This window comes from Zerene cesonia, chromosome 19, assembly GCF_012273895.1.
Source record: "Zerene cesonia ecotype Mississippi chromosome 19, Zerene_cesonia_1.1, whole genome shotgun sequence".
In the NCBI taxonomy this organism is placed as follows: Eukaryota; Metazoa; Arthropoda; class Insecta; order Lepidoptera; family Pieridae; genus Zerene; species Zerene cesonia.
In genome coordinates this window covers 2,078,360-2,096,898 of record NC_052120.1, presented here as the reverse complement: position 1 = coordinate 2,096,898, position 18,539 = coordinate 2,078,360, and the positions used below count along the sequence as shown (strand labels likewise).

Genomic DNA, 18,539 nt, shown 5'->3' with positions numbered 1-18,539 from the left:
AATATTGTTGTATTGACGTTCGTAAGTGCCCCTTGGGGGTTTAAATCGAAATAAATAATTTTGACTTTGACTTTGAAAGGATATGGGCCTCCGGCTCCCCCACTCACCGAACGAAACACAGCAGAATGCTATGTCACGCCGGTCTTCTGTGGGAGTGTGTTACTTCCCCGGTGCGAGCTGGCCCAATTCGTGCCGAAGCGTAGTCGACTACCACATACGAAAATATAACTAAAGTATAGTTTTTTTTTTATAATAATTCTGCTAAGGGGGCATCCATTAGTTTCGTGAGGCGTTTGTTTTTGAGCCCCCTCCCCCCTTCCATTCTGATATTTATAAAATTAAATAGATATTATTTTGGTATTTTCTTGTGTTTGATTTAACGCGAGTATTATACATTTAGAAATTAAAGACCGAGAGATATTCTTCCCGTCTCCCCGTGACTACGCTCGCTGTAAAGTGTTCGAAACGTCGGTTCGAAATGTCCTAATAATATAATGAATTAATCGCGTTTAAAATCCGTTTAAAAGTCTTCAATTTCTAAAGATATTATCTCTTTTTATTAGCAATACCCACTCATACATATTATCATTATGATGTTATTCATACGGATACTAGGTGAACAAAAAACAAACTATTTGCATAGTGCATACCGCTACATAATATGAACTGCATTGCAATAGGAGTGACTAATGGCAATCTAATGTGACAAAGATATTTATTGTTATCGATATTGACCTCTGAACTGATTTACTTATCTCACACGCGCATGCCGTAAGAGAAACAGGGCAAATAGGAACAATCAACATCTAATACATAAACCATATTCTGACACTGAATTTTCTCTAAGAAAATTACTACAAGTTTAATAGTAAATATACTAAACAAAAATCTAAAGACACGCTTTATTGAAAGAGTACAGAGTATCCTACTTAATATTATAAATGCGAAAGTTTGTAAGGATGTATGAAAGAGTAAGAGATATGTATGAAATATTAACAAACACACACGTTTGTTACTCTTTCATTCAAAAACTACTGAACTGGTTGCAATGAAATTTGGTACGTAGACAGATGGTCAATTGGAATAACATATAGGCAACTTTTTATCCCGATATTCCTACGGACTGTGAAACCGCGGGACGCAGCTAGTAGGTAAATAAATAATTCAATTCTGACGATCCTAATCAGGATAATAATATAAGCTCATGAAATTATTGTATTGTCATCGATCCTTGATAACTGTACAATGTTTGAATTAAATCTGTCAAAATTAAGTCTAAAGCACTCGCTTACCAACAAGCATACTCACATACATACATACAAACATACAGGTGAAGCTATTAAAAGTGAAATCGCGACTCCAAACGAAAGAAAGACAGCACTGTTACAATACTTATCAGAATCTCAGAAAATACTAAGCAAAGATAAAACAAGAAATGGAATTGGTACCTCGTCGTTAAAATAATTTGAAATTCAATGAAATTTACAAAATCGGCGAGACAAAATAAAACTTCGCCAGTCGGTTTTGTTATCTGGCAACACATCTTTATAGTAGTGTAAGATAAAGAATTTGATAGTTCTCTTGCTTTTCGATTTTTTTTATTACTTTTTGATCCAACCGTGCCCCGTTGATCGATGAAATTTTTTTTTTCATTTACACCAATAGGCATCAACGATACCAGTGGTATATAGCATATACCTTTGGTATAGTTGATCGAAGTATTTTATCTCTTATGCATATTATGCTCATCAAAAGCGTTAATAAAGTATATTATGCTAATATTTTGTAGCTAACTTATAGTTATATATCGCATTGTTCCTGTTCTCGTGGGATTTCTGGGATAGAAACTATAATTTTTCCTTACTTGGTTACAAACTATCTGTATTAAATTTCATTCAAATCTGTTGAGTGGTTTAGGCATGAAGGAGAGAAAGACAGACAGAGTTAATTTCTCATTTATGAAATTAGCAATAATTATATTACTCATCATTCGTCCAATTAAATACGGATGACTAATATTATGAGATGGTAATGTCAAACTTTAAGTACGTATAATTTTCTATAAATGTGTGTGTTTATGAGGTTTTAGTAAAATTTTTTAATTTGAATTACAATTGTATGTACTATATATGCATAAAATAGAAAATTATAAAGAGAAAATATTTGCGCTTCTATATATATTTTTGTGGTGTTTCATGTGATAACAACTGGGTCGATTTCAAAAATTATTTCACCTTTAGATAGCTGCTCCTTCACGGAGTGACATTAGCTTTATATGTACCACGAGCGAAGCCAGGGCGGACAGCTAGAATAATATAAATTTATTGTTCTCTTTACAATAGCTAAAATGTGAAACAAAAAGCAGGTCAAGGTACTATTATTATCGTTAGAGGCATGTTTTAAGAACTAAATACTTCATTTTTAGTTTTATAACATTGAAATATAGACTTCGGACTTTCCCCATGTAGCTCCCGCTCCCTTGGATTGCCGGAATAAAAATCCTATATCTCCTCTCTTGGGTCTTAAACTATCTCTGTCCCAAATTTCATCCAAATCGGTTCAGTGGTTCAGGCGTAAAGTAAAGACAGGTGGACACAGTTACTTTTGCATAATATTAGTAGAGATTATATTATTGCATAACCAAATGTCATATAGAACGAATCATAGATAGGACTTATAGAAGTTCAATACATAGTTATAATACCTGTTTGAATAAAGGTACACAATTATTGAAATACTGAATATACTATATTATTATTGTTCCGAGTGACGTGTTTATCTCGTGCTTAGAACGAGTTTGTGAGTAATACAGGCGAAGCATTGAAACGAGTAAATATTTAAATAACGACAGTTCGAATGTATGGGTTAGCTAATGTCACGTTAAGCTCTTTGAGTAATAAGGCTTAATGCACACAGGGCCTATAGATAGATAGATATAGGTATATCCTAGATTGCAGTATTATACTGTTTTATAATTTTAGGAGACGGTCAATCTTAAAGTCAAGCTATATTTATATTCATCTGTGTATATAAAAATCAATCCTTATTTCCCTTGGTCACAGCATCACGTGTGATCTGCTGGCCAGATTCAGTCAATTATTTTTTGTTGTGTTTTTAGTCTTCAGTTTTGGTCAGTCAAAAAATCTTATGGAAGAAAAGCTTAATAATTTTGTCAATAATTAAAAGAATAAGGAATACGATTGGAATTTACAGTTTTAATTCTCGTGGTTTCACTCATTAGCGTGTTATCATGATAACAAGATCATAATATAACAAAAACCAAATGCAACATAATTAAGGAAAAAATTGAGACAATATGACTCAAAGTCATTGCTCCCAAGTTATGGACAGCTGTCCCCTCCACCTGTATCATGTTTTATTTCGTTTTTAGGTACATCATTATCAGAATCATTTTAATAAAAAAAACTTACTTTGTATACAATTTAACTATTACATAAATGGTTTTAAATAGTATTTAAAACAATTTGTCAGCAATCCGTTTGTAGAGGCGTAAGGTCTCAATCGACCTTACGCCTCTCCAAATGATTATGGGCGGTGGTAGCGCTTCCCATCAGGCGACCTACCAGCTCTATTCCGACGATGACATAAAAGAATACAAGAAAATACGGCCTAGCCGTAGTAGAAGAAGAATAATATCAGAATATAAAAACGACGTTTTTTCTTCCAGCTTCCAGTGCGATATTCATTTCCGGCCTAATGGGTACAGCGAGCAAATTCTCCAGAGAATACATGGCGGCAGTGATCAGTGGACAGTCCCTAGGCGGAATAATCGCCGCCGTAGCGCAAATAATATCCCTCGCCTTCAAAATATCGCCTCAGCACAGCGCTCTCATATACTTCTGTATAGCTGATTTTATGGTCGTCACGTCGTTGGTTTCATACATATTTTTGTATAAGATCGACTATTTTACGCATCACGTTTTGCGTGGAAATGGCATGGTGGCCAATAGGCATAGGGAGGCGTATCTCACGATAGTACTGAAGAAGGTGTGGGTGTACGCGTTTAGCATATTCGCTGTATACGGGATAACTATGTGTGTGTATCCAGCTGTCACTGTGTTAGTGGAGTCCCATCCGACGACCGCGGGGACCGATTGGAATAGTGAGTGATTTTTGATTTTTCTTTTGTGTTTATGTGTGTTAAAGTTAGATTATACATGAGTTGATAAGAACTAGAACCGGTTGTTGGATGGAAATTTATTTATAAACAAATTAAGTAGGACAGGTGCAGTTTATATAGTTCTCAAGGTGAATACATTACGCATTGAAATTTAGTTAAATAATTGAAAATGTTAATTTGCTATTTGCATTATAAGTAAATCTTGATAGGTTTGTGTAAGATTTGTCCTCAGTACATTGATCAATATTTGCAAATTATTTTGGAACTAGGGAAATGTCATAATTTTCCAGTTAAACTGACTTTTATTCATAATATTTCACAACCTTTGTTGTGGTAGACATCATCCTTATCTGTGGTATAATGAATTAAGTCATTAACAGTTTAAGGATGAATGAATATGACTTATAAACCTTGATATATGTAAGAAAAGTAATTCTTTACGCACGTAAATAGATCGTTATGTGTGCAGGCACTGGATTTTGTATATCAAACAAAGAACTTTGTTCGTCTAGTCTAGGGCATACTGGTTTTATCTGGATGTTTACCTTCGGTTTGTGCAGTGATGATGTACTGTGTAAAAACAACACAGATAAACCAAGTTCCTTTAAAACAATTGCGAATACATCTTAACTATAATAATATATATGTTATATAAGTATATTCACAAGATATACAAGCTTTTTTATATCTTATTTTTCTTAAAACATACAGGAAAATAACTTATTCTTTTTGAATTGTTATTTACAATTAAAGTAGAAAATAGAAAGTGTGTAATATTTTTGTATCTTCGAAAATTTAACCAAATAAATATTTTACCATACCGGCGTGAAATTCTAGCATGCTACTGTGTTACGTACGGTGAGTGGGGGAGCCGGGGACCCGTTTCCTTTTCCTCACCCTTTCCAGTCCATTGTATCTTTCCAATTATCAATCCTTACCCCTCTCCCCTATAAAGAGGCAGCGCATTCGCAGAGACAGTGCCTCTGTAATGCTTGTAATCTGGGCGGTGGTGATCGCTTACCATCAGGCGAACCACCAGCTCAGTTGACCGCTTATGACATAAAACTTTTTTATTAAGGATAGTTAATTTTCTACACATGCAAGTATTTATGCATAATTAATAAATAAATGACGTTTTTAGATATATTCTTCGTGCCGGTGGTCAACTATCTGATATTTAATTGCGGCGATTACGCCGGCCGGCTCGTGGCGGGTTTCTTGCTGCGGGTGAGTGTCTGTTGAACTCTATTTAATACTCTATTAAGTATTTATTTATTTTATTTATTTTGATTTAATTTCGAGTAACTCAGACTCATTTTGTTAGTAACAATTAATTCTTAAAAACTATGTTAGTATATTATGTCTTATATAAAATAAAATAATTGTGACTACTAGGTATGCCAGCCACTACTACAATGCTATAATGGAAGCAGATAGTTTGCAGCAGTGGTTGACATACCAGCAGTCAAGCCGGCTCGCTATATATTTAACTTACTTACTTACGGGATAATAGACTGACTGACTGATGATTGAAAAATAAAACTAAATTTAATAGGGGTTGCTTTTATAGATTGCTTTTGTATTTTCTAAAACCTTCGGACTTAGGGGCTCACTCGGGGATCATGTACCAAATCAATTAGTATGGTAGTTCTTGAGATTAGCGCTTTCAAACAAACAAATTCTTCAGTTTATATTTTTACTATTTATATGAGCTACAAGACAATCATGCTTTATCTAAACATTTGTTGTAGTTAGTTAAATCTGCTATATGAAAACAAAGTAATAGTCGATGCATATTATTTATTTGTTTGTCTGTCTGATTCAAGCTGATCCAAAGAACATAATGTGTTGAGAGTCGCGTCTGCCGCCTAGCATTATAGTGAAATGTTGCTATCATTGACTGTATGAAAAGAGAGCAATTAGGGTAAACAATGAGTGTCCAACGGATCTGGGTCGCTCATTATCATCTGTTGGCGTGACAATTGTTTTTAAGTTTTATTGTCTCGCAGTTTTTTGGTTTAAAGACTCTATTGATTCGTGAGGACAATTCATTTGAAATGAAGTTGTATGATAGCTTAATTAAGTTATACGTATATCTTTAATTTTAGATAATTAATTATATAAAATTCGTACAAAAAGACGTACGTTTCTGTTAGTATTGAAAATGCATGCGTGCGTTTTAGGTAAGGTTTTGAATACATTGAGAATTTTATAGCTTTTTCTTTATTTTGTTTGTTAATTTATTAAACAACTGTGATCCTTCAAAAGGCACAGATTTTCCCTTTTGTTCGAGCAGATGTAGGTTTATTTTTTGTTAATTTTATTATTTCAATCTGCAATATATTCAAGACAGTACGCAATATATTAAATTCAATAATTCTATCACGTTTCTTAAAAAATTACGAAACAACTACATATTCGAGAAAATTCTCTTCACAGCCAACAAATCAATGGGTGATCGCGGCAGCCAGCGTCCTCCGTATCATCGGAGTGCCAATGCTGATGCTCTGCAACGCGCAGCCTCGCAAACACCTGCCCGTGCTCTTCCTGTGGGACTACGAGTACATCCTCATTATGATTGTGTTCGCATTCACCAATGGCTACTTGACTAACATCACCATGGTCAATTCTACTAGGTGAGTTGTGGCGTTTTGATCCTTCGAGGTCTAGAGATAAAGACGCTTTTTGCTTAAACAGTATTGATTGACAGATATATAAAGGTAAAAAGGGAGATTTTTAAACTCTTGTCGACATATTTTCTAGGATAACTTTTGTCTATATCATCGTGTTTGGCTATTAATTAATACGTAACGTGATTTATATGTTTCCTTGGCCTGCCATTGTCTTGAACCTACGATCTTTTCATTTGATATTTTTATACTTCATCGAAGACCATAAATCTCGGCTTTTTAAATGGTTATGGTAATATCTAAATTAATGTACCTTGCAGTTAAAAAGCTCGACAATCTAATAATTCGCTATGACGCAAGATTGACACATCTAAGTTTCTTGACAAATACCATTTGTCGATATGAGGTTATCAAAGCCAACAATAATATGATAATTAATTAATTGCACGATTTAATACATTGATAACATAAATATTAGTTTGCATCTTTGATATATGCGTAATTAGAGCACATTTCGAGACGACTGATAAAATTGCTATCTGTTCGTTTTTAGAATTATATTTTTTATGAATGATAAAAAAATAATTAAAATAAATATGTAAACAATTAGCTGGATACTTGTTTAGTTGTCACTAATTATTGTTTAACTCAAAGGTAACTGTTTCTTTACACTATCAGTTATTGAGCTAATTAAAATTAATGAGTCTTATAAAGTATATACTAATATTAAATTGGTATGTATATTGGTCAGATGGAATATTACTTAGTTACTTAACTTCTATTTAAAACGGACTGCGAATTTGTGGAGGTCTTACATCTGCTAATGTTGCCACTACCTCAGTTGACATACAAAAGTATCATTAAAAATAGAGAGTTGTTCAGTATTTTATTCACATTTAAAATAGTATGAACGCTCTGTTAAAGAATGTCATCTATTTGATAGAAAAATTTAAATTTTGAAAAACTTAGACTCTCTTCTGTTAATCTACATTAATATTATAGAGAAGAAACAGTGGTATTTTTGTTTGTTTGTAACGTTTTCACGCAAACAACACTGGACCGATATCTACCGACCGATAGCTTTCACCATTCGAAAGCTTCAATTTCACCACGGGCGAAGCCGGGGCGAACACCTAGTAAATAAAAGTATAATAAAACAGTTATGCCTTAAAAAATACATAATTGTGTTTGAAATTTAAAACAAAAAATGACGTCCCAATCCGCAGGGTGGTGGACATGCACGAGAGGGAGAAAGCATCATCGATAATCGTCACAATGCTTAGCGTCGGTCTGACAGCTGGCGCGTCTGTTGGCATGCTGCTTGTTCGGCTCTTGTAAACAAAGAAAATATACTAGCACGTGTTTTTTAATAGAAAACTTATTAACATAAAGACAGACAAAGGCGTAGCTCAGATTTCAAAATTTTTGATCCCACGTGTACCATTGATAGAGCGAGAGAGAAATAGGAGAGCCGCCATGTTGAATACCTTTCTTTGTCTGATTGAGTTGTTATATAGCTGTCTCTTTCTTTTGTTTTGCATACTATGAGATGGCGTTATAATTTGAAGGAGATTGGTCTAAAGTACCATGACATGTTGATTTATATTTGTATTGTTATAATGATATTTTTTCTAAATACATACATATAAATGAGACATATAGGGTGAATTTTTAACATATAATTTTTTAGGGTAGCTTGTAAATCGTAGTTCTATTTTATTTTTGACATTTTTTTTATGATATGACGCAATTAATGTTTAAATGTGAATGTATAAAACAAATATAACTACGATACGTTTATTACGTTGGTATGTGTAGAAAATATTGTATTTTGATCTCATATTAATATTTATATGGGTTATTGAAAATTTACCCTATATTCAGATAAATGATGTCCATTTTTCATTTTATATTTTATAAAAAAAGGCTTAGCAGCTTGTCAGTGACACACTATCTAAACCTAAGTTTATGTATTAACATATTTATTAGTGAATTATACCACTATATAAATACATTTAAGTACAAATATTCTATCTGTTTTGTTTTTCATTTGGTTGGGCCGAAAAAAAATTTTAAAGATTTTTTCAAAGACATATAAATACATATACCCTATAGTCTATACCTTAAAATAATCTAGGTATCTAATAAAATAAAAACAATTAAGGATTTAATTATATACCATAATTCGTATATAAAAATTTATTCGTGTATCTTAAACTATTAAAAACAGTTAAAAAAACAAGTGAATACGATACAGAAATGTTAATTTAGATATAATGCGTTTTAAATGATAAAGTAAAAAAAACCACGTGTTTGCATGGGTGATAACTAATCAACCAATATAAAATAGGATTTTATTAGAATAAGTGCTCAATATATATATTTTTTTTATTCTAAAATAGAGAGTAGTATTTGCTTAAACGTAATTCATTGATAAACATATTTATTTTTGTATTAGTCGTAGTTTTTTTGTAATTGATAATGACTTAAGAGTATGTATTTACTTTTAAAAAATGCAACAATTTTTTTGAATTGGTGGTTAATGCTTTCGAAATTATTTATTTGTGTGTTAACAGCTGAAACATAATGGTTTAAAATACATAAAAATGATAATAAAAGTCATGCTTTTGATGGTATAGAGATTATATGTTTAAAAACAATAATTACACGATGTAACTAGTGTAGATTCTGCACGATGACTTAGTAATTTAAAAACCCATCAGATAAATCATTCCATAATGCCATGTAATTATGACTTATGTAATTTTAATTTGCATAATTCGTAAAAAAATATCAATAATTTATTGAACTTTTTATTTAAGTCCTACAGGATAACGTTAGTTACTTTTAATTATGCAAACCTCCATTAATATGAAGTACATTTTAATATTTTCCTTTGCATTAAAAGACAAAAAATCGTATAAACAAGCTTTTTTAAGTATAGTTTTAAATGGATTTATCGTAATGTAAATACGAAATGTTGTTGAGTGACCAGAATAATGTAGATCTTAGGCTTATTCCAAGTAATCATCAATTAATATATAACACGGGTCGTTAAAAATTGCATTGTTAATGAGAGCATATCTGCTATCTCTTTTGCACCTTATATATGTGCGAGGGAGAAAGCCTATTGACATTATTCATTTTAGTATTTATTGAATCGTGTCATACATGTATAATATGTCTTGAATTGTATTTCAATGAAAATTATGGATTAAAAAACGTTACAATACGTAACCCCTATTTTTTAAAGTATATAATTGAATTATACTTTATGTAAGCATTCACAACCTGAGTGTTATTGAAAATTATTTATTGAGTATAGATTTAAGTAAAACAATAATTACAATCAATGTAATTTCAAATTCAATTTATATTATCTTGACAAAATTTTGATGTCTAACAGTGTAAAAAAGTAAAAAAATCATCAAACGCAGTGTATACAATTTATGTTCTTTTTATAATTATCGCATTATTATAAATAACCGTATTTTCAAAGTAAAATCCTGATTTGGTTAATAAGTAACCGTCTTAAAATGCGAAACTCATTTTTATGGTAGAATACAGATGAGTTGAAAAAGCTATCGATATTTAATAAAGGTTATTGTGAACTGGTCTATATAAATATTAAGAAGCTGATACACGTGATTACCATTTGTAGTTGTGATATATGTAATTGCATGAAATAGTTAGATAGAATTACAAATGAAGCAAAATGCATAGTCACCGTAATAGTACCTTCGTTCACTATATGCTTAGTATATCGATATAAAACATATTCGTGTAATTATATTCTTACTTTTTCAGCAATTTTGATTGATTTACCTAAACCGAACCTTATTTTTAATTGATAAAGGTAAACATTGTATTTAGGATTCACAGTCTAATAATTAAATAAATAAATGTGGTATATTTACTTAAAATGTGAGTTAAACTATTCCTACAATGTCTTGATTTGTCTTTGGATATTATTTACGGTATCTAGATATTAGTGTTTTTTATTAAAATGACTTTAGATATGAAGGATTAATATTTTAAAACGCTTTAATCAGTTTAACTTATACTTTTGTTGGTAGCCGACTCCTTAAGACTTAATTTTGTTTCTTTAAAAGGATTCAAATTTGTTCACTTATGGGGTCGAAGAAAATACCAAAATTTCATTAGTTTATTATGTCTTTTTTCTGCATAATTAATATATTACCTCCATAGATATCATGCAAATATAAATATGAATTTAAACTCACTTCGCTCTTATTGTGAAGGTGAAAAAACTCAAATTTCTATTTTCGTAAAACTATGTATATTAAGTAGATGTTATTGCTGAATTATATGTATTTTTAATATTGTGATATCGCAAATTATATTAGAAGATTATAGCAAAGCAAGTTACCATCTTATTTTAATGCTTGCCATTACATTTTAAGCGTATGCTTATATTTGATCTTGTTACATTAATTGTAATTTTTATTGCTTTAATCTGTATGGTAATTAATCGATCAAATAAATAATGATATACCTAGTACAAATATTTTTTTCTCTTTTCAACAAGTCATTTGATCGGGCGTGCTAAATCTTTAACTTTGTCACAGCGAGGGCTACCTCAAATTGCTAAATTTGCTGATGGTCCTTAATTATAAATTATTTTTTAAGACATCGATTTATATAAATGAATAAATTAATGTTAGTTATCGAAATGTTTAATACTAGCCGCTCGTCCCGACTCCACCTGGGGTGACCGGAGATTAACATAAAATAAAATATAAGTCACTTAGAGATAATGTAGCTTTCTATTCTTCTCAACCCCTTTTTCATAGTGGGGAAATCTTGCATAGATACGCACGGCTCCCGGGGAAAAGGTCGTGGGTTATGTCGGATTCCTATCGTCCAAAACCCCACTGTGTTCCGTCGAGCCACATAAGTGATGGGGCCGCGGGTGCTTGTTAGAATTCGTCTGCGACATCTTCTCAACCCTACCAGAATATGGTTAAATACCAGATAACTTAGATTATTTTTTTTTTGTTATTGGTACGTTTTGTGAATACGCCGTAATAAATACTAATGAGCTTAATTTTACTTTACTTTAAATTGTCCTCAAATGTGTTGATAGAATAATTCTAATCGAATGAAATCAATTAGTATTCTGTAAATTCTAAATTCCAATTTTCACTTAAATTCGTAACAGTTTAATAGAAGTTATTGTACGTATAAACCTTCCTTTTGATTCACTCTATCTATTAAAAGTCATCAAAATCCGTTGTGTTTTTAAGGTATACATACAGACACGGGAAGCGACTGCTTTATACTATATAGTGATATTCTTTTGTATGAGATAAGTATCGTATAATCACTATCTCTGTCGCACGTTAAGGGAATTTCAATAAAACAACGTTAATTCAGTCAGCCTTTAATAAATGTCATGTAAAAATAATCACAATATGACAATGATTTACAATCTAAGGCTTAAATATATTTGTTATAAGGTACATGTGTTTATGCCTAAATGATTATCGTGGATTGCACACAAACGTGCATTTATCTTTGTAATTATAGCGATATTTAACCCCAAATCTAAGTATAAAATGTTTAAATAACATTGTTTTTAATATGTCACTGATTTAATGATAATTTATTGCTTTCTATTGAATGATTATTTGTGCCTGCTAGTTTGTAAATAAATGTTTATTAATAAAGCGTCTTATTGCCACCTTTCGACAAATTCTATCAAAATTAGTCTAACATGTTTTGGGTGACAAACAGAAAGGCACATTTTCTCATCTATCTATCACATAAAGCACAGCATCAAGAAACGTAAACAGTGGAATTCATAATTATTCTAAAATATGTCAGTATTTTTGGAACGAACGTATAAAAAATACAATTTATCCTGACTAATTATTTATTGATATGTCGAGTAAAGCAACGTATGAAAAAAATGATCAAATTACATATGCAGTGCACCATAATATGCACACCAATTCATATTAATACGTGTAGCATACACCTTAAAATAACGCCCTGTAGTATAATATAAATAAATGGTGACTCTAATGGATTTATTAAAGGTTTTTTTAAGTTATGAAATGTGTTGAATAATTCGTCATTACATAAATAGACTTCTTTTAGTCGTTTTGCAATCTGCCTGAAAAAATGTACAAAAAATGTACGCAACAAGGTAAATAAATAGTACGAAACATATTCAATATCTCATTAAAAAGAATGGTGGAAAAATATATAACGTTAAAGAGAAACATTAAATTCATTTATTTCGCTTTATCTTATATAAACGTAAAACGTTTAAAAAATATACATGTATAACTCATAAATTGATGAATTATTCAACTACCCTCCATTTCTACAAAAAAAAAAGTTTAATGTGATTTTTTTGAAAATGTGATAAAATCCCCTGTAAAAACATGTCCATTTAACGGTTAATTGTTCCCGTTTCAACACAAATATAAGTTAAAACAATGTTCATCATCTGGTTTTGTCTATAACGTCAGCGCTGTGTCGCACGAAGCGGAACATTCCGTTCGATATTGCTACTACTGGTGAGAACAGCCGGAGAGGGTATTCGCTGGAACGGATAAACAAAAATATTTATACTATGAAACTATATACTTAATTATACCTACCAAATGCGAAAGTAACTCTGTCTTTCTTCAGCCTAAACCATTGATCCCATTTGGATGAATTTTGACACAAAAATATTTTGAGACTCTATAAAGGACATAGGATAGCGTTTTCTTTATTCGAACCACTTCAAAGTTTGTGGATATTTCTCGCTTTGTTCATATAAACTATGCTTTAAATTTAAATACGGGCCATTATCTATCATACACGCAGATTTTCATTAAAACCGGTTCAGCATGTTTATATAAACAAACATCTTTACATACATACATACAAACATTCAGTTGCTAAATATTATAATAATGTACTAACCTTCCCGTCACTGGGGTGGCTTCATTCCCACTCAAAATGAAAACAGGGAAGAATATTGAAAACACGCAACCGCTGAAAAAAAAAAATCACTCATTTGATGAAATTATATAATCTATACTAATATTATAAAGCTGAAGAGTTTGTTTGTTTGTTTAAAGAACTACTGGTTCGATTTGAAAAATTATTTCAATGTTAGACAGCCCATTTATTGAGGAAGGCTATAGACTATATATGTACCACGGGCGAAGCCGGGGCGGACCGCTAGTTGAATATAAAAGCAGATGATTGAAAGATTAGTGACATTACAAAAAAAAGTATTACATACGGGAGTTTTATAAATACTTAAAAAAAACTAAAATTACGCTTTAATAATAAAATGCATCATATTATCCGATTTTCTCTTATACAGAGTATACCGAGGGAAATCATTTAATCCTGACCCATATCAGATATATCAGATAGTAAGATGATTGTATTGATTTGTCACCTTGATAAGTGTACAAAGTTTGAATTAAATCTGTCCGTTTACAGTGGGTCAAAATCGAGTCAAAAGTCGGTTACATACAAACATACAGAAGCTAATAAAAGCGTGTTTAAAAAGGATAACTCGAATGTGGGATATGGGAGTCGAGCACAATTCGGCACGAATTGTAAACCAGCTCGCCCCGGGGAACTACCACACCACCCACAGAAGATCGGCGAAAAATAGTAGCATGGGAATGCTACTGTCGGTACTACGATAAACTTTGCAATAGCTTATTGCTACCACTTATTACTATAGTTTTAGAAGTGAATTTCCAATTCTTTTATATTGTAGATTCCACCCAGAAAACAATATGAAATACGCCCTTAAGAGGCTAAAAAGGGTTGGCTAAGTGAAGTTACACAACATCCTATAAATCATCAAGTAAATGCCCTGTTATAATTAGATCAGCTACTCCAACGATTCCATAAATAACTCACATTAGTTAAAATATTAAAACGGGCTTGTTTATTTATATCTTGCTTTATGCAATTAACATTTGGCACTCAATATACTTGTCACTTAAATTTTACTTTCTAACGTGAATTGAATGTTACCTATACCAATATTATAGAGGAAAGATTTATACATAAGTATGTTTGTCACATATAAACAATTCTTTCTTTGGCTCAAAAAAAATTCTTTCATCATTAGAAAGCTGTAACTTCACCGAGTGACATACTCTATATACATAACACGGGCGAAGCCGGGGCGCTTCGAACAGCTAGTTACAAGACTACAACACACCTGATGATATAGGACTGGGGTATTTGTGTCAGAACGGCCAAGGGCAGCCCGAACCCCAGGAAGTACGGCCAGTTCGTCTCGATGAAGGTGAGCCGCTTGTGCAGCTCCCAGCCCATGTTGAACCACTTGTACTCGAACGAGTACAGCGAGTAGAGCAGACACATGTGCACGAGGCACAGCAGCTCGCCCACGTACGTGATCGGTAGCATGCTGACTAGCATGCTCTGGAAAGAGATTCATTTCTCTAAGTGATTATTCGTATATTGTATGGTGGGCGCCGCTAGTGGTTCACCCACAGTATTTATATTGAAACAATTTCTTTATTATTTAATTGATAGTTAAATCGGAACACTTAAATTGTGAAATTATATTATTGGGTTTTTGTTTTGCACGACTCATGATGCGAAGCATCAGAGAGTGCTCTATTTCAAATTAGTTTTTCTTGTGTGCTTTTTATATCTAAAACTTTCAAATTTATTCATATTGGTTAATAATAAATGCGTGAATAAATTATGTATGAAAAAAAAACATGGTGGCAAGATTTCTATTGAATATTATTTTTAAAAATATTTTTTTAATCCGCCGAAAAGAAGTACGAGTTGGTATAATCAATCATTATTATTAAGATTCATAACATTTTTCTTAATTAATAAACAATATATATCTCACCTGGACTAAAAATAAAGCTTGCACCAATAAACTGAATAGTGAGTCAGCAATAATTTTGCTCACACTGGACATGAACTGTGGGCGACCTCGCCGGTGTCTGTACGCCGAGTCCGCTATATCCTAATGACAAAATAATATTCATTAATAATTCATATTGTACATTATTTCAATAATATAAACATTCGTTTTTATTCAGAATTTCATTAAAATTCATGTTCACGTTCATGTTCAATGTTCATTCATTCAGGAATAAATAAGTATATATTTCAATCAGTTCTATAAATTTGTGGGTTAGTTGTAACATAACAGACAGATGGTCGGATAAACAAAAACAAAAACAATTAAAATTTAAATACACTCACCTGAAACCAAAGACTGTTCACCAACTTGCTCAACAGAAACAACGGCAACACCCATATCATCCGGAACGTCATAGACAAGAAGGGCTGTATCCATGACCACACACTATGCGCGACACCCGGGTTGTGTCCGAACACGGCGATCACTAAGTACTTCACCGCTGGTAGCAATGCATACTCAAACACTAATATACTGAGCAGGAATATAAAGCCGTTTAAAACACATGACTGCAACACCCTCGTAAGTACTTTTGATTCTCTGAAAGGAAATTCAAAATGGTTAGTAGGTTTTTATACTACTGCCGGTTATTTATAAAAAAATAATTCTCAAGTGTTTATTTAATTCCTGAACACTTCTTCAATACATTATCATTTACTTTTGAGACAATTTTGACACATTTTAAATGGATAGATTTAATCCAAACTTTGTACACATATCAAAGATTAGTGACAACACAATAACTTTATGAGTTTCTCTTACTGTCCTGATTGACAGGGTTAGTAAATTTTCTTAAAAATACTGGGTTTAAACTATAATTGTTATTGTATTTGATAGTGGTTTCTATTGCCTATAAGCATCACACCAAATTTCATAAATTATTAATAGAAGCATTAATATTATAATTTCATTGATTATGCATATCTACCTACAGTATTTTAATACATTCAATTTTTATTTATTTTTGGTTTCTAATGAATTGTTAAAATCATTTAGTTGTTAACCTTGATTAGTAGACAAAGATCAATATTGCAAAATTTCAATACAAAGAGTTGAGAAAGTTGTGTTTGCACTAGTACTCCTCCTGTGACTGCACTTGCATATTTACATGTATAAAAAATAATAGATCTCTACTAATATTATATGTGTCTGTCTGTCTTTTCTTCAGGCCTAAACCAAAGAACTGATTTGGATGAAATTTGGTTCAAAGATAGTTTGTGTCCTGAGGAAGAACATAGGAAAAATTTAATCCTGGAGACGGATCTCTTTACAAGAACAAGAACTCTTTACGAGAACAATTACCATTCCCAGTGGGAACTGGGAATGGAAATTGTGCATATTTATCTTTGACTATATGAGAGAGGCCATGAAAAGCCAGTATTCAATAAAATTTTCGTGCAAATTTTAACCCACTGTTTCATGCTCCATAAGATAATGTTGTTTTGGAGAAAAAGTCTTATCATTTAAAGAACAGTATATAAACAACAAAACACTTCATTAGCTTAGCCAATAAAGTAAAAACCATAATCAAATTTTTTCATCAGATTGAGTGCTACAACAATAATCATACATTAAACTCAATTTCCTCCTAATTTGGCAGGTTTTGATAAGATTGTAAGCAAAGGATTTTTAAAAACAATAAATTAAATTTGACCTTGAACAAATTATTTTTGTTTTCCATTAAGGAGGCATGCCCCATTAAGTACATTATGTAATAATAAATAAATTTCTCAAAAACAGATATTTGATATTTAAAACAAGCCACCGTTCTGGTCTTTGTGTTAATTGTATAGCTAATTAACATAATTTATATCTACATTAACTTATTTGTATGTCTAATATAAGTAAATGAATGTCATTGTCGTTGTGTTTTTAGTCTTTTTAAAAATTGTACCCATTTCTACGAAAACGTTTTCATTATAGTCGACTGAAACTACAAGAGTAAAATATATTTAGACTCACTGTTTAACTTTGGGCTGTTTTAATTTCTGTTTGGAGCCGTCTAATTCTGGTTGTGGGGAACGACTTAGAGCCCGTTCGTTTATTTCTTTATCTAAATATAGAAGTACAGTTACACCTCGTAAACTGTCTATAAATCCTTTGATAAGCGAAACTGAAAAATTCTGTAACAAAGAAAACAACACGGGTGAACCAACAGCTGTTTTATTTCTATATTTAATATTAAAAAAAAAAAGTACATACTGTTACGCTTTCCATCTTCATGTACGTGTATTATCTATTGTCTCATGCTGTGTGATAATTACTTTTCACATTATTATTTCAAATAATTAATTGACGTAATACAAAATTTTGTAGTAACATGACTGGTCACTGACTTGTAAATCTATTGATTTGACTGTCAATGTCAGACTTCAAAACACTCAATTGTCAATATGTTCGTGAGATATGGATAGTGGATACTAGGAAACTAGGTTTTAAATTATCTGTAGCATGTGTGGTTGTGAGTTACTTGTACTTATTATTCTGTGGTAGATGTTCGTCACAAAACAAGTTCGCGGCGATGTGAACTAAAGAAAAGTAGATTATAAGTTGAAAAATAACATGGCAACTAAAATTGTTTTATACATAAAATAAGTTCAATTAATATATTATGGTTTTTCAAATAAATCTAATAAATTAAAGCCAAAGATATCTATTGATCAGCGCGAGCAACAAAATCGTGGTTTTGGTAACTAATTAGCAACTAAATAGCTACAAAATCACGTACGATTTTTTTTTTTGCAATTTTGCAATTTTGCCGGTTTCACCTTGCTAGCTTGATATCACGATAGCATGATTTGCGATATCT

General features: G+C 31.6%; 2 protein-coding genes across 2 annotated transcripts in view; one reads left to right on the top strand and one right to left on the bottom strand.

The window, feature by feature from the left end:
* The window catches only part of LOC119834557 (equilibrative nucleoside transporter 3), a 15,751-nt gene extending 6,947 nt beyond the window's left edge, over positions 1 to 8,804 (top strand). Inside the window, exons 4-7 of the mRNA XM_038358954.1 lie at positions 3,689 to 4,123; positions 5,283 to 5,368; positions 6,581 to 6,777; positions 7,998 to 8,804. Of these exons, the coding sequence (XP_038214882.1) occupies positions 3,689 to 4,123; positions 5,283 to 5,368; positions 6,581 to 6,777; positions 7,998 to 8,109 (830 nt within the window). The 3' untranslated portion in view covers positions 8,110 to 8,804. The remainder of the gene's footprint in view (positions 1 to 3,688; positions 4,124 to 5,282; positions 5,369 to 6,580; positions 6,778 to 7,997) is intronic.
* A 3,355-nt stretch (positions 8,805 to 12,159) lies between these two features.
* Positions 12,160 to 18,078, bottom strand: LOC119834534 (etoposide-induced protein 2.4 homolog). The gene is made up of 7 exons (XM_038358923.1): positions 17,933 to 18,078; positions 17,693 to 17,853; positions 16,015 to 16,270; positions 15,653 to 15,772; positions 14,984 to 15,207; positions 13,714 to 13,785; positions 12,160 to 13,345 (listed from the first exon to the last, which is right to left on the bottom strand). Exons 1-7 carry the CDS (start codon positions 17,951 to 17,953, stop codon positions 13,246 to 13,248), a joined length of 954 nt encoding a protein of 317 aa, XP_038214851.1. The 5' UTR covers positions 17,954 to 18,078; the 3' UTR covers positions 12,160 to 13,245.
* Positions 18,079 to 18,539: the final 461 nt, after the last annotated feature.